Source organism: Daphnia magna, linkage group LG9 (genome assembly GCF_020631705.1).
Source record: "Daphnia magna isolate NIES linkage group LG9, ASM2063170v1.1, whole genome shotgun sequence".
Classification (NCBI taxonomy): Eukaryota; Metazoa; Arthropoda; class Branchiopoda; order Diplostraca; family Daphniidae; genus Daphnia; species Daphnia magna.
The window spans coordinates 1,036,579-1,052,216 of NC_059190.1; the positions used below are offsets into that span (position 1 = coordinate 1,036,579).

Below are 15,638 nucleotides of genomic sequence, written 5' to 3' on the forward strand. Positions count from 1 at the left end.
CCATTTTTTGTTTTTTTTTTTTAAATTTATTTGTGGGGTATAGAATTCCGGAACTGTGTTTAACCGCCATGCAAGAAAACCGGAAGGTTCTATTGAATTATTCGATCAACAATGGCGATAAAAAAATTTAAATGTTAAACCCGAGATCTTCGTTTATTTGTTGTTTTTGTTTATGAGGAAAAAGAAAAATGACAAACGAACAACTGGATGGTCGTGTAGAAAGAGAAGAGAACTTTATCCGTTGAAATCGCATTCCATGCCCCTCCTTTTATTTTTTTAAATTGCGCTCCGTTTTTGTTTTTTTTTATTCATAGAAAAAAAAAAGCCTTTCACGAAAAGACGCGTTCGATTTTTTGTTTGTTGCTCCCTTTTTCGGATCCATGTTGTTCTCTTCAAATGGGAGGGGGATGGACCCTAAAAGTTTTTCTCTTAATTCTTTATAATCAAAAAAAGGGGTGGGCAAGGATTGGATATATACTCCTACTTTTTAATGGAACATTCCATAGACGACATTTCATTTTCAAAAACTGGAACTGAATACCTTTCCCCTCCTCAATTCTCTTCCCCTCCTGATGGAAAAAAACAAAAAACAAACGACGGACACGATAGGAGAAAAACACAAGAAGACTTTGTTCTTTTGACGAAAGCGGAAGATGAAAATTCTTTCGGCCCTCATTTTAAAATTTGAATATTCAACCTATTGTTCTCTCTAACGACGAAAACGATTTTCTATGAAAAAAAAAAAAATTGGTTACGAAGAGGGGAATGGCTGTGAGATGAACATCGGAGAACTGGTCCACCTTTTCCGTTTTAATCACGCGTGTAATCATCAATTGAAAAAAAAAATAGGGAGGGCGCGACTAGACCTATTATATAATACCGGTTTTGCATATGCCGGACTTGTAGACCTATCTAGTCCGGCCTATTGTTGTTATCCCCCCTGCTTCGGGCATGTAATGCGCAACCACCACGTTAACGGTGGGTTATTCTTTTGATGGCCCTTTTTTCAATTGTGAATAGAGGCTCAGCTTCAATCATTTTTTATTTTGAGAAGACGGACAATGAACAATCAACGGCGTTTTATACGGCGTAAAATTTGTATTGGCCATGTCCATCTCATGATGGTCGAATTAAAGTGTTGCTTAACCCCTCGTGTGAATTGTGACTGTTGGACATTGACGAAAACCGGTTTTGTAACTTGGCAACGCTGAATTAAAAAAAATTATTAATAAAATCAAAAAATCATTTTCAGGTGAATTAATAATATTATTCAATTTATTTAGCAAAAAAAAAAGGGAATTTATGGAAATGGCAGGGCGTTCATCTTTTTTTTTTGGGGACATTTAAAAGTGTCTACCTTTTGTTCAAGGAGATCCAGTTTTGTTTGTTAATTGCCCTTTTCCGTTTGTTTTTATGTAAATTTATTTTCCAAGAAATTCGTGATTTTTCCCTTCAGACGACAAAACAAATTTTTTCAAAAATCAGAAAAATAAAATGTTATCATCAGACAAGTCACTGCGCAGAAATGAAATGTTCCAATTTTGAATATAAATTTTTCCTAGAAAACCATCCCCCCAAAAAAAAGTCATCGTACAATTTCTTCGTGTTATTTCGAAAGGCGTTTATTCTATCCAAAGTCATCTACGTATGTTAAGCAGACATTGAATCACTTGTTTTATCGTTACAAAAACAACAACAGAAAAACTGCGCTGTGTGTTTATAAATACAGCATAATGCTATATATGTCCAAACACCCAAAACGAAATGTTCTATTCTGAATAAGTAAATGAAAAGCAAGTGGGCGAATAAATAAAATAAGCACGGGTGTTTGGCTAAACAGCACTAATAAGGTGATTGGGATGTCGTCAAGGTCGATTTTTCTTTTCTTCACATGTAAAAACTACCAGCATCGCGGTCGAAGGCTGTGCATACTACCATTATCAGTTTCTTCCCAAATGCGGACATGAAAAAAAAAACAAAACAGCAGAAACGAATGACGAAATAAAATTTATTTTTGAAAAAATGACAACGCTGCACAACAAAATGGCGGGATGAATATTTAAAAAAAAAATGAGGTAATGATTCCTAAATTTAAACAAAATAACATTTCGCTTGGCTTATTTAGTTGTGTGGGGACAACGAATGCCGGTAAAATAAATCTGCCGGTTGCCAACTGAGAGGAAATAAAATCAAACAGATAAGAGGGGGCAGCAGCAGCAGTACATAGGAAAAAAAAGGCCCATAAAAATGTCCAGTTCTAACTGCACACACACACACACTCGAATGTCTCGAACGCAAAAAAAAAAAAAAGATGGTGGTGGTATATAGTGGTCGATATCGCCGTTGCTATTGCGTCAGAGTCGACAAAATCTTCTATATCCGCCATTTGCTGAGTGTGTGTCGTCCTCGTTGCGTCTCCTTTTTTTTGCGATTCTTTTTTCTTCTTCTATTTCCTTCCCCCAATTTTATTTTGTGTGTGTGTGTGTGTGTGTGTCCCTCCCTTCCAGCCCGGCAACCACAAACGCCTGTATAAGTTGCTGGCCGAGATGTTTTAGCTCCTCCCTCCCCGTGTGTGTGTTATCCCCGTCGGTCCATATCCTATTCGCAGCAGTCGACGACACATCGATCGGCTGATAAATAAATTCCGCAACTGATGCAGCCGCAGAGCCCATGCATTTATAGCTCTCCCTTCCTTGCGTCGCTCTCTCTCTCTCTCTTATATAGCTCTATATACATATACATAAAATGGGAAAGAGGGGGGGGGATATTTTTCTTTTTCCAGGGACTGGCGATGTAGACATACTTCGGGAGAGTGGGTTTATATATAAGGACCGCACAAAGTCAGTTGCAGCATCCATCCATTCAACCGCCCGATAAATGGCCTGCGAAAAAAGGAAAAAAAATGGCCGACTGCGAGAGAGTAAGTTCATCGAGTCCAAAACAGTTTCTTACGTCTACTGTGGTGGGGAAATGATATTTAAGAATTCAAAAAGAAAAAGGGAAAAGAAAATATTTCCCTCCTTTTTTTTATATGATTTTTTTTTTTAGACCCCGTGGCGCTATTTGCTCATATGATGTCATATGCGATAACAATAGACTAGAGTATATTGTTTGGTTTATAGATCAATTCTTTTCTGTTTAGATCAGTTTTGAATAGACCCACGAGAAAAATAATAAAAGAACATTTATCTTGACATTATATTCTGTTGCCATGTCTACATCAGAATTGCATTCGTTTGCATATTGGCTATGCGGCGTGGCTTTTTCCCTAGGCAACGACGCTACTGCTGTATGCCGATTTCTTTCGCTTATAACCATGTATCGATTATTCGATTTCCTCGCTAGTTTTTCAATCAATTGTTTTATGAAGAAAAAAAAGATTGTTTAATCGCTCTGCAGTTGATTTAGTCTCATCATTTTCTTAAAATCGGCTATTGAAGGAAAACATTTGGTATTCATCATAGCTTTAAAATCCAGGAAAAAGCATACAAAGTAGAAATCAAGAAAAGGAGCTTTTTGCTCTTGAATAGAGAATCGTTTCGTCTGCGTTGTGTGCCAATCTCCTTTACCGAGTTCGTCTTTATTTGAATGATTTCACATCGAATGACGAGACTCCCTTTTTTATTTATTACTCTTATTGCCAAGACGCTTTACTTTTTATCGTTTATATGCACCATCGATAAAAAAGCATTTGCACTGTTTGCTCTAGATGGCCAAAGCTACGCTGATGGATATAGGCCATACATATTACACGAGGGAGAAAAATGGCGGCAAAGAAGTGGCGAATCCATGCAGACGGCAACGTCATTGGCTTCTTTTCTTTTTGGCGATAAATGCGTTATTTATTTGTTGTCCAAAAAGATACAAATCTTCGTTCAGGACAGAGCCTGGGGGATGCACATAGCAACCGGTAATACATGTGCTGACGTGATTGGCAGGAAAAACGATTTTGCGAATTCGATGGTCGGCCATTTTCTATTGATAACGGACTGGGAAAAAAGAAAAAGTCAGCTCCGAAGACGAAATATGTTTAATTCGTGATCTTGAATGAATCATCATTTATTGAATAATTTCGTTAATAAAAAAAAATGGTGGCTGTGTAATTTTGTTTTTGTGTGTTAAAGAAGAAAAGAGCTTGTTAGGAAATACTGTCGAAAGAGGGTTATAGCCTATAATGTATACCATGGCAACAAGGACGCACGTACAGTTTCTCCCAATGACGCAATTGCAAAGAAACAATAAAATAAAGAGGGAAAAAAAAAGATTTTTTTCTTCCTTTTTTGGCGAAACAGCACCAGCCGCCGCCATTGCGACATTAAATTCGTATATGCAAATGACGGCTTCAGTACCCAAGTGGGCTGATATGCGCATACGTTTTTACTTCCTTTTCGACTTTATGGATATACATATATTTTTTTTCTCTTAAGTTTTATTTTTCGCCAGTCTGCAGTTTTCGTCGGTTGACACGGTCTGAGTAAAATGATTGAGACACACATCACTAAAGGCTTTTATTTAAAAACATTTTGTAAAAAAAACGTCATTTATGCAAATGATGTTGAATGTTTTAAATATTTTTCATAATTCTAGAAACATTTAAATCAAAAGTATTGTAGATTTTTTCTCAAATTTGTAAACCATTCCCTTTCGCAGGGATAATTTTAAATAATTTCCAAGGCCAGGCACTTTCCTCACCCATCCCCAGAATTCGGAATCTTTCGATAATTCCCTTACGGGGATTGACAATAATGGCGGTCGTGGTGTTTGTGTCGTGCCACAAATGCAGCAGAACTTGATGTAATCTTTATTTAATTTTAATTACAAGCCATCAACTTCTATTCACATCATAATCAGATGGTAACTGAATCAGTATCGGTAGCTGATATGGGATTTGGGGTAAGTAAAGTTTGATTCCTGCCAATTTCACAGAATTTTGTTTTTCTTTGCCAACCGCAAAAGTTTTGGCGCCATGCAAACAAAGATTTGCACAGACGCCATTTCACAAAAAGATGTGTTTGCTAATTTAGTAGTTGTCTTCAATTTCAGATAATTTATTATTCGCCCATTTGAGATACATTTTCTTTAACGCTAAAGGTCTAAAAAGCAATTAATTTAGAAACAATAATTTCTTACAGTTGTATAACATCACATACAATTTTCCCTTCTTTTTTCGTCTGCTAGTTTTGCGCGCAAATATTAGTACACGCGTCACATGTGAGGTGAAACGTATATAGAAAGAAGGCGAGGCAAAGATACGTGAATGGATTTCCAAAAGGCAATTTTACCATCTCAACACGAGAGCACGAACGATACACACCCTTCGGGCAAGTAAATTTTTGCAGCAAAATTACATTTAATTCCTGTTATATCCTACATATTCGCCAGACTTGTATGATGCCAACGTTTTCAATGGCCGACCATACGTGGCCCGTGTAGACTAGAAATTCATTGCGTTGTGTGTCTTTTGTTGTTGGCTTCAATTATAGACTCACTTCTCTGTGCAAACATGTGTTTCGTCATAGCCGCAGGAATAGTAGGAATAATGTTACACAGGAGCAAGTAATAAGTTATCCAATTCGAGTAAACTAATAGAGCCATTTTGTTCTTTTCGTTTTAACGAATGACTCTGTAAACGAGAGAAAATGCATTTTTTGTTTTTTGTTGTTAGGAATTCGAACGATATTAATGTTAGTGGAAAAAGCATTTTGGAGAATATTGGTGGGCCTAATTAAGTAATTATTAACTTCATTCGTTTGGCCATCACTCATGTGCACCGAGTTTAATCGATTTACGGGGTCCGAAAAATGGCAAAGACTTGCCAGGAATTGAAGCTATTTCTCCTTTTTAATCTCAGACTTGATTCAAAATTTAGTTTTTTGATACATTTTCTCATTTGACCCCCCCACCCCACCGAGGCACTATCATGCAAATGAATTTCATCTCTTGTACCTTATTTGAATTTTGTTGATTTTAACAATAACGATTTGCAGCTCACCTTCATTTTGACCTAACTATCAGGAAAAAAGAAACTTGGTTGCAAAATATCATTCTATCCTCTCCCATATTTCCGGTTCATTGAATTCATCGGTCGCCTTGACTACACGCGTCAAGCGTCTCACCTGTACTTTTCTTCCCCCTTAGATACTCGTGATCCTTCATAAATGACGCCATTAAAAAATATTTTAGCCATCTACTTTTTGCAAAATATCAAACTGAAAAGGCTAAAGTGAATATTTTTTTTGCGATACATTATCACTCCTCCCTCACTCCATACACACACTAGTGTACTATATAGTTTCCCTTCTTTTTCCCTTTTTTTTTTTAACTCGTCTATAAATCGTTGGTTTATTCGTGTGCCACTGTGTCCATATAATCTACACTCGACTGATTTTCGCTGTTGGCTGCCCTTTGCCTCTCTAGTTTTGCATATACTCCCTCGAGTGTGTGTTTGTTTGAGCACACACACACACACCCCTGCGTAGAAGAGAGAGAGAGAGAGAGCTCTAACAAACTTTGCGATCACGCTGTACTCCCGTACTCGTAGACGTAGACGCTTTTTCTCCCTTCACCCCCCCCTCACTGCCGCCCCCCTTTTGCGCTCTGTGCCAATCATGTGATGCTCCACTCAGCCAGCACACTCGACCGTATTTATTCAATACTTGCGGGATATGTGTTTGCTGTGTGAACATGCACACCAACGTCTATAACGCCCACCACCCCCGTATTACTTTTATTACGATTTGTTTTGTTTTGAATTCTCTTAAAAAATGAGGAAATTTTTAATTTCCTTATTCGCCGAACAGATAGGGAAATTTACCCGCCTACATGTAACGAATATTATCTTCACCTAGTATGCAATAATCAGCGAGGAAGAAAGGAAGAGGGTGGGATTGTAGCACCACGCCCCTTCGATTTATATTTGCTAGGCTACTTCTAATAGGTATCACTCGACCTGCAAAGATTCACGTGATGCCTTTCATTCCATCTCCCTTTAGGTAGGGGGATCACTCCCGTCCGCTCCAACTCTTGCACAAACGAAGGAGAGGACGAATGGGGGGGGGGGCAGTCATTAAAGAACATCAAACAGGTCCAACGTCCGCCGCCAACATAGATGCTTTGCTATTGGGTATTTAGCCGGGATTGAAATTTTGATGGCAAAGGTCTTGATGTGCATACCGCCCCGCATGTCATGAAAATCGCCAACAGTCCACTTGGCACAGAGGAAATTAATTGCCGCGACGCCGATCGATTTTGCGCGGACCGAAATTGTGAGGGACAGCCGTGAGCAATCATCTCGCTATGCATATAGTGAGGGGGATGGATGGGCCTTCATTTGGCCGGCAAATGATTGTGTTATAAGCTTAGCTGACTTGATTTTAGCGTAGGCGAAACTATTAAATGGAGCCACTTTTGGATGGCATATTAGGCAAATGATGAGCCTCTACACGACCGACACTCTAGATAGACATGTGTAGACTAATGTAGTGGATTTAATTGATCCACTTCGCCGAGTGATTTAACGTCGGCTTGGATAATAGGCCTTACAGTTGTTCATTTGTTTGGTTCATTGATACAGGCGACACTGATGTGCGCGGATCGATTGAGATTGCTGTGCGCCGTATAAAGCGAATAGATGCGTCGATACTCGAGCTGTTTTTCAACAATCAATTATAAATAAATCGATTAAAGAGCTATAACATTTAAAGCGGGTAGCGCTGTTTTGTTCACTACATTTATCAATAATAAAAAATATGACTTTCTCCAAGTATAAACAAACGAACGGCGAACATGACGCACGATATCTCTCCTGTATGGATCGTGAACGAAAGTTGAGACCGAAAACTCTCCATCATCCGGCTATAGTAAAAAGCCCATCCGTCTCCCACCTTTTCGGGGTTTGAAACTATATAGCTAGATCTATGATGGTTTTTTTTTGTTGTTTTTTTTTTGCCCTATACGTAACGTGGAAAAGAAGGATATACGTTACACGTGCGTTATGTACACGCTAGCGCATCCGAGCTCCGGAAAGTTTCACGAGTGGAATAAAGCGTTCGCCCCCTTTTTCCCTTTTTCCCTCTTTTTTTTTTTTTTTTTTTTTACAGCAGTTTCGCATATCCGTACACTATCTGAACAGTGTACAAGATAATGATATTAATATATATAATGGGTATTTGACCATGTAGACCAGGTTACAAGTGTGTACTGCAATACGAACTATCTCCAATTTCCTATGTATTACAATACAGTCAAGGATATGCATATACTTGATAAATTGTCCTGCTTTTTGCAACTCCATATCGGGAGCGTCTAAATAGTGGACTCTTGCTGTTGAAGTTGCAATAAACGAGTCAACGGTCTTTGACTTTCGTCACATCATAATAGTTAAAAAAAAAAAGGAAAAAGAATAAATATTTGTAGGAAATCTTTTTGTTTTGAGTTGGCAAATAAAACATCTGACACTTTTCCGAGTCTCCTATATTTGGTTGTGAAATTCAAAATGTGTTTTTATATGTCGTCGATGGTGGTCGTCCTATGATGCGTATAAACTAAGCGAAAAAATCAAAGCAATTCATTATTATTTTTTTGGATAGCTCGTATTCAAATCGAAAAAGGAAGAAACATTTTGTTTTTAAGAGTTGCATTTCTACTGTTTTTAATAAGCCTTTCTAGAGATTGAACAAAATAATGTAACAACTCTGCGTATTAGTAAAGGGAATAGTCTAGTAGTTTCTGTCTCGATGTCAGTTTTTGCTGTGGTTGCTAGGGCGGCTCTCCAGGAAACGTACGCTCACGTAACCATCGAAAAAAATAAATAAATAGGATTTCACGTCAGCCAAAATACATAGCTGCTAGTCCCCCCTCCCCCACCCCCCTCCGTGAGAGTGTATGCCAAACCAAACCTTTCCTGTAAATGTGTTGAAGACGGAAGTGAAGGCTATATAGCAACCGAATACACACAACCTCTACATGTTTCTCTTCATCGCAAACTCTGTCCTGCTTTTTCTCACTTTTTTTTTTTCTTCTTGCCGAAATAGAGGGGGAGATCCTGCTGCTGTTTGCGTGTGAATACAAACCTGTTCTTCCCCACCGAAGAGGGGGGAAGAATGAAACACTGACGAGACAAAAAAAAGGGAGAGAGGAAGAAGAAAGTTTAGGTAACTTTTTTTTTTCTTTTCTTTTTCCTACCCCGTGAATTGTGTGTAAATAGTCTATAAAAGGAAGCTTTAGCGAATATAGGGTCTGGGAGATGCGCAAACATCAGAGAAAGAAAAGGGTCAAAGAAGACAGGAAATAAAAACAGTTAAAATATAAGGAAAAAAAAAAAGTTTTTTTTCGACGTTTCTTTTGCCGTGCACAACAACAGCTTTTCTGGGGTGTACTCGCCCTTATTGTAAAGAAAAGAAGCCAAAGGGCCGTCGAAAAAAAAAAAAAAAAGTGGAGTTCTGCTGCAAATGTTTAGAGACTACATGATATCAGGATGCTACTCCTGACTCTTTTAGAACTACACATCCTTGTTTCTTTTCGTTGTCAAGGGAAGAAAGAGTAAGAGATACTGAAAAAAAAACTTCCTTCTTTTACGACGATGAGCTCTGGACGCCTTTTTTTTTTCTTCCTTGCAATTCTTTTTATATATATTTTAAAGATTTCCAGGCTGATGGGGACTCTTGGCAGAAATGGTGATCTCACTGCAACGTTGACACACATAGTCAACACCGTGTGTGTGATGTATCGCGGTTTCCTTCCCGTGCCTCGCCTAGTTTTGGGAAGATACATGTAGTCAATCATGACCAAACATCAACTGGGGCTCCCTTTCATTTATTATTTTCAAGATCATGTCGTTATATAAACATAGAAACCTGCAGTATCCAGTAAAAAGACAGAGAAAAAAGATCGTGTAGTTATTTTCCAGAAGAAGCGACTTTTCCTCGCTTTCTGTCAGGAGAAACAAAAAAAAAAAAAGGGACGGAATGTTACACATCTTTTCTCGCTGGACGGATGTAAGTGTTGATACCGTAACACTAAAAGTGGCTGTACTTTAAAAACGGTGTCTTGACAGGTAACAACCTACCAGATCAGACTAAAAAGGCACTGTTTGAAACTTTATGATGGAAAAATAATTCCCATAAAGTGAGAAAATATGCCTGGAATGATACTACCATGCATAATGTTTTGTGAATATGGAAATGATGATGGGAACAAGCATTGAGGAAAGGGCTATAGAGATCTGACTGCCTCCATTGCAACCATCTTGAGCGCAATAGCATTCCTCCCAATAAACACCATTTTCTTTCACTCCCCAATTGCAAACACCTGTCACGCCTGTGTCAGCCACAGATGCACAGCGACGGATCACCTGCCTCCAACGCCCATCCCCTAAATAGACAGAACACCAAAATGATGTTTATGTTTCAGATAATGATAGTAAATTAAGTTCAGACTTACACACAAAACTTCTGGGGCCTTGCTGAGTGATTTTGACACAAAATGTTCCAGGTGTCACAGATTCATCACTGTTGCAGTCTACGGGTATACTCTTTCGTGTGTCAAATAATTTGTAGGCACCACAGTTATCCTGCCCCTTTGGATCTTGGCTAGAAGAACACTGGTGGCATTTTATTGAAAAACCTATGATGACAAAAGGGATTAAATTGTTGAATAAAAACTAGATGCACTTCAGTATGCTCAATACAGTAAAATAATTTGCGTCCATTTCGTACCCGAGTGAACAAATAAGGTGAAAAGAAACAAATGCGTTAACAGGCAATGGGTGGCCATTGATGAATTAAAGGAGATTCACTGTATAATTGAAAATAATTTGTTCTTATTTAGATTGATTGCATTTAATAATAAAAGTGGACAAAACGCCACCGCCCAAAACAAATTTTCTGTTGAGAAACTTTCAAGCTGCACAGTTGCCAGATTTGCATTTCATTTTTGTTGAAAAAGACGCTTTGAACTTTTGAAGGCCAAAAACTTACTAAGTTACTAGGTCTACAAATTGATTCAAAACTAACCAAATACCGTCTTTTCACTCTTTGTAAAAACACGCGTCCCGGTCATGTTCGTCAACGGGACTGAATGCACAACATAATCCATACAGTGAACAGGAAATTTCTCGTTTCCTTCTCTAGAAGGTCAGTCAGTGAGCGAAGAAAAACAATAAATCAGCACATAAAAACAATCGTTTATTTTCTACAGGTGTGTAGTCGTTTCACTGATAAAAAGGCACTTTACGGACGGCGTAAAAAATTCAAGCGGTTGGACGGCTTGAATGGAATGAATAAAAGGGCTGAGATTCATTTTGCTATGATGTTGACAAACCAGATTGATTACACACATTACAACCTCTTGAGGTAATGGACGGCTAAAACTGAGGGAATTAATGCTGCTGTCATGAGATTGAAAGGTAGTAGTGAGCTTGCAGCATTACAACCATCTTTGCTGTTGCATGTACAGCTTTCAATGTGAATGTTGAACGTCCCTGATCTCTGCAGGCAGTAACGTTCATCTCCCCCAATACCGGGTTCCCCAAGCCTGGCACATGAACGGATGTACCTCCATTCACCATTCACTTTCTGGCGGATTTTTCTGCACATAGTAGCCTTCACACCAGGTAAGTGTGTTACTTCTGGAAAGGTGGCACAGTCAAAAAAGGGCGTGGATGTGTTGTCAAATGGATCTGCACATTTGGGATCTTCCAAGGATCTGCATACCCAGCATTTGATACCACTACCTAGATGAAAAGTGAAAAAATGTTAACTCTATTCCTGACGTGCGTTCTACCAGAAATATCATTAGCATTCCGTAGTATTATGGACGCTGACAAGTGTCAAAAACATAAACAATTCTAAATGGCATATTATGATGTTGGTACTATTTTGGAAAAATGGTAAAAAAATATGAAATCGCCTATTTTTCTAAATCGTAATAAAACAAATGTCATACCTTCCTTTACAGCAAATAAATAAAATATAACAATGCTGGCGAACACGCCCAATGATCGAATCGGTGCCATTTCTTGAATTTTTATTTTTGAAAGCAGGGTTGCGAGCTTGCGATGTCAAAGCCGTCGTTCTTCACGAGATTCCCAAGCGACCGGCAGATGGCGATACCTTCTGGGCAGAACGTCCTTTTGAGAAACCTTTTAAATGATCCAAAATCCTTTTGGACCGTCTTTCAATTTTGGCAAGAGCTAATTTTAAAAATTGAAATGTTATCGGTAGAACAATACGTAACCCCAAAATTACGCAACGAAATGTGACTGATGAAGACTAATACTGAAGCCATAAAGAAAGGCCTTGAATGAAATCAACGTCGGCTGCTACAGCACAACGGAAATCAAAGGACAAAACAACAAAACAAAGTGACCGTTGTTGAACTTGAACGGAACTGGTCGAACTTTCTTATCTGGAGTTATTTTAATTTTCTGCTTTTTGAATTCTCTGAAACTGCTAAAAAAAAGTGGTAAAAATCAGTAGAAATCAAGTGGTATAATCCTCAGAATATCACTTTATTTGAAAAGCGGTTCTGCGTCATAGCTCGGCTGATGCTAGCTGCTTCGTAGATCGACGAGCGATGTCGACTAGTTCAAATAGTTCATCTTCTAGGGATTTCGCCGAACAGTTAAGTATCCAGTATGAATTCAAAGGACTTTTAATCTTTAATATATGACTACTAAATCAAATTATTTTGGCCTTACAGTAAGTTACTCCTCCGTCATGCAAGTCAAAATTCCCTTGATGAGAGCTCCCAGAAAGAGTCTACCCAGTCTTCACCTGAAAGGCCATTTTATCACAACTCAGAGCACTTTTCCAAGGCATTTTCCAAGTTCAACATGATGAGAAAGTAGAGTACAGTTTCTCCTGATTATCTAAACAGTATCTAATGTTTCAACCTTGTGTTTAAAGAGAAAAATTTCTCTGTGATGTTGTCCTAATAACTACAAATCAAGAGGAGTTTCCGGCGCATAAAGCAGTTCTGGCTTCTTGCAGCCCTTACTTTCATGCTATGTTTAGCTGCTTTGAGGAAAGTAACCAGAACAGAATAGTTCTTCAAGATGTGGACCCCAAAGCCCTAAGCCTCCTGTTAGACTATGTCTATTCTTCTGAAATTCAAGTCAATGAAGATAATGTTCAGGTTATAAAAAAACAAAAAAAATCTGAACTTAAACTTTAACTAAAATACAAGGTTGATTCCAAGGAAATTTTTCTTTTTAGACCTTGTTGCCGGCCGCCAATCTTTTGCAAATGTTTGACGTCAAAGAAGCCTGTAGTGAGTTTTTGGTAACTCAGTTACATCCATCTAATTGTCTCGGAATTCGGGCATTTGCCGATCTTCATGGTTGCATAGATTTATTGAATTTAGCCGACAAGTACACTGCCCAGCATTTTAGGTATACTCCAGTTTATTTTCTTTTATGACTTAACTCCTAACCTTAGCAACGTATGTTTTGTTTTGTAGCGACGTGGTGGATGGAGAAGAATTTTCTAGTTTACAGTGCCAAGATGTGATACGTATAATTAGTAGCGACAAATTGACTGTATCGTCCGAAGAGAAGGTTTCAAATTAACTAAAAGATATGTGATTCCCCCTTTGTTCTACAGCTTTCTTTCGCAGGTGTATGAAGCTGTGATGAACTGGGTAAATGCCAACATTGATGACAGAAATATTGAGTTATCTCATCTAATGGAGTACGTTCGTCTTCCACTTCTTCCTCAAGACTATCTTTTGCAGCATGTCGAAACCAACACTTTGATGCGATCTAATGCTCACTGTAGGCATTGTCGCTACAGGTTAATGACAAAATAACTGAACTATTTCCAAATTTTTCCGTAGGCAAAGATCTCTTGATTGAAGCCCTTAAGTATCATTTGCTCAAAGCTGATCAAAAGCAAATATATCAAACTTCTAGAACTCGTCCGAGGTTACCGATAGGCATGCCAAAAGTATATTGACACATTAGCTGTTTATAATCTTATTTTCAAGTAACGATCGCCTAATATCTAAATTCAAATTCTTAAATGTTCCTAGATTCTTCTTGTCGTGGGCGGTCAAAGCCCAAAAGCGATTCGCGGAGTTGAGTGTTACGATTTTGAAACTCAAAAATGGAATCCCCTTGCAGAAATGCCTACCAGACGGTGCAGGTAGATATAAAATCCATAAAAAAAAAAATATAGTTAATACAAAAATTCATTTTAAATGTCTGGTTCCTTCATCAGGGCAGGCTTAGCTTCTGTTTGCGGACGCATTTATGCAATCGGGGGTTTCAATGGATCCCTACGTGTGCGCACGGTTGATCTCTATGAGCCGAATTTGGACCAGTGGTTTCCCGCTCCCGATATGGAAACGCGCAGGTCTACGTTGGGTGTTGCCGTTCTAAATAATTGCATCTACGCTGTAAGACGCATGAAAACAAGACGACGATAGCATTGATTCGTTAAAACATGGTCCCGTTGTTTTCCAAGGTTGGAGGATTTGATGGTTCTACGGGACTGAAATCCGCCGAGAAATTTGATCCAACAACACAAGAATGGCGTGCAGTGGCGTCCATGACTACGCGACGCAGCAGCGTAGGTGTAGGTGTTTTGAATGGCCTCTTGTATGCGGTAATTGTTCAGACAAAAATTTCAGATTTAAAACGTTAGACCAAGTTCAGAATTTTTAGGTTGGTGGATATGATGGGGCTTCTCGGCATTGCCTGGCATCCGTTGAATGCTACTCACCTGAAACAGATTCGTGGAGTTTAATTGGAGAAATGGTACATCGCACTAGGGTTTCATCGATAGAAGAGTTTTTATTTGCTTCTGTCTTTTTAGGCTTGCCGGCGGAGCGGAGCCGGTGTGGGAGTATTGAACGGTTACCTTTACGCCATTGGCGGTCATGATGGACCCATGGTACGGCGATCGGTCGAGAGATTCGACACTGTGACTAAAACGTGGACTTCCATTGCGGACATGTCACTTTGTCGGAGAAACGCTGGTAAAAAACTGAAAGACCCTTGAACAGTTTTACTGTATTGATAACCTCCTTATTGGATTCATTTTGATCCTTCATCACATGACTGCGCATATAGTTTTTTGCTTTAAGTTCTCAGTTTTCTCTTATATGTTATTATTTTTGTTTATGTAGGAGTGGTGACGCATGATGGTTTACTCTACGTCGTAGGAGGTGATGATGGAACAACTAATTTGAATTCAGTTGAAGTGTATGATCCCGCAACGAACAGCTGGTCAATGTTGTCCGCCTGTATGGGTATTGGCCGAAGTTATGCTGGAATCGCCATAATCAATCGACCATGTTGAACATATTTCAACCAGCCAAGTCAATGGAAGTTCTCATTTCGTTCGTAAAACGTATCAATCCAATCGTGACAGCAGAACGGCATGCATTTTCAAATGTGACGACGTACAACGTTTGAATCAGAATCCTTGCATTCGATGTTGTTTTTTTCTGGATTTTTGTTGCCAAAAACGCTTCTCGGGGTATCCGTGCATTTCCTTACCCGTTCCTTTGATGTAAAAAAAAAAAACAAAAAAAAAAGGAAAAAAAACGCTAGCGGAAAATTCAAGTATATTCTCGAATACGTCTGCTCTTTGTAAAACCGAACCTTATGATATTTCGAATAAATCTGGGCGATTCGA

General features: G+C 38.7%; 3 protein-coding genes across 4 annotated transcripts; 1 reads left to right on the forward strand and 2 right to left on the reverse strand.

The window, feature by feature from the left end:
- Positions 1-9,819: 9,819 nt before the first annotated feature.
- On the reverse strand, positions 9,820-10,907 carry LOC116929992. The gene is made up of 3 exons (XM_032937324.2): positions 10,716-10,907; positions 10,441-10,623; positions 9,820-10,371 (listed from the first exon to the last, which is right to left on the reverse strand). The coding sequence occupies exons 1-3, from the start codon at positions 10,771-10,773 to the stop codon at positions 10,151-10,153; spliced, it is 462 nt and encodes a 153-aa protein (XP_032793215.1). The 5' UTR covers positions 10,774-10,907; the 3' UTR covers positions 9,820-10,150.
- A 255-nt stretch (positions 10,908-11,162) lies between these two features.
- LOC123475897 lies at positions 11,163-12,238 on the reverse strand. The gene is made up of 2 exons (XM_045179117.1): positions 11,944-12,238; positions 11,163-11,731 (listed from the first exon to the last, which is right to left on the reverse strand). Exons 1-2 carry the CDS (start codon positions 12,011-12,013, stop codon positions 11,337-11,339), a joined length of 465 nt encoding a protein of 154 aa, XP_045035052.1. The 5' UTR covers positions 12,014-12,238; the 3' UTR covers positions 11,163-11,336.
- A 100-nt stretch (positions 12,239-12,338) lies between these two features.
- On the forward strand, positions 12,339-15,549 carry LOC116929989 (ring canal kelch homolog). Of its 2 annotated transcripts, none has more exons than XM_032937321.2 (13): positions 12,339-12,632; positions 12,700-12,843; positions 12,906-13,134; positions 13,215-13,390; positions 13,459-13,555; positions 13,615-13,771; positions 13,834-13,943; positions 14,029-14,141; positions 14,217-14,394; positions 14,463-14,603; positions 14,663-14,755; positions 14,814-14,976; positions 15,127-15,549. In XM_032937321.2, exons 1-13 carry the CDS (start codon positions 12,574-12,576, stop codon positions 15,297-15,299), a joined length of 1,833 nt encoding a protein of 610 aa, XP_032793212.2. In that variant the 5' UTR covers positions 12,339-12,573; the 3' UTR covers positions 15,300-15,549. The 2 variants fall into 2 exon arrangements, with proteins under 2 accessions (XP_032793212.2, XP_032793213.2); XM_032937322.2 differs by having other exon boundaries at positions 12,339-12,620.
- The last annotated feature ends 89 nt before the right edge of the window (positions 15,550-15,638 follow it).

What these genes read in the sequence shown, in the direction of transcription:
- LOC116929992 (XM_032937324.2), bottom strand. Translation starts at nt 10,773, where the DNA reads ATGGCCACCCATTGCCTGTTAACGCATTTGTTTCTTTTCACCTTATTT. An exon ending in CACCTTATTTGTTCACTCGG is followed by an intron (nt 10,624 to 10,715) that starts GTACGAAATGGA and finishes TTGTCATCATAG; the next exon opens with GTTTTTCAATAAAATGCCAC. An exon ending in AGGCCCCAGAAGTTTTGTGT is followed by an intron (nt 10,372 to 10,440) that starts GTAAGTCTGAAC and finishes CTGTCTATTTAG; the next exon opens with GGGATGGGCGTTGGAGGCAG.
- LOC123475897 (XM_045179117.1), bottom strand. Translation starts at nt 12,013, where the DNA reads ATGGCACCGATTCGATCATTGGGCGTGTTCGCCAGCATTGTTATATTT. An exon ending in TTTATTTGCTGTAAAGGAAG is followed by an intron (nt 11,732 to 11,943) that starts GTATGACATTTG and finishes CTTTTCATCTAG; the next exon opens with GTAGTGGTATCAAATGCTGG.
- LOC116929989 (XM_032937321.2), top strand. Translation starts at nt 12,574, where the DNA reads ATGTCGACTAGTTCAAATAGTTCATCTTCTAGGGATTTCGCCGAACAG. An exon ending in TACCGATAGGCATGCCAAAA is followed by an intron (nt 13,944 to 14,028) that starts GTATATTGACAC and finishes AAATGTTCCTAG; the next exon opens with ATTCTTCTTGTCGTGGGCGG. An exon ending in TAAATAATTGCATCTACGCT is followed by an intron (nt 14,395 to 14,462) that starts GTAAGACGCATG and finishes TTGTTTTCCAAG; the next exon opens with GTTGGAGGATTTGATGGTTC.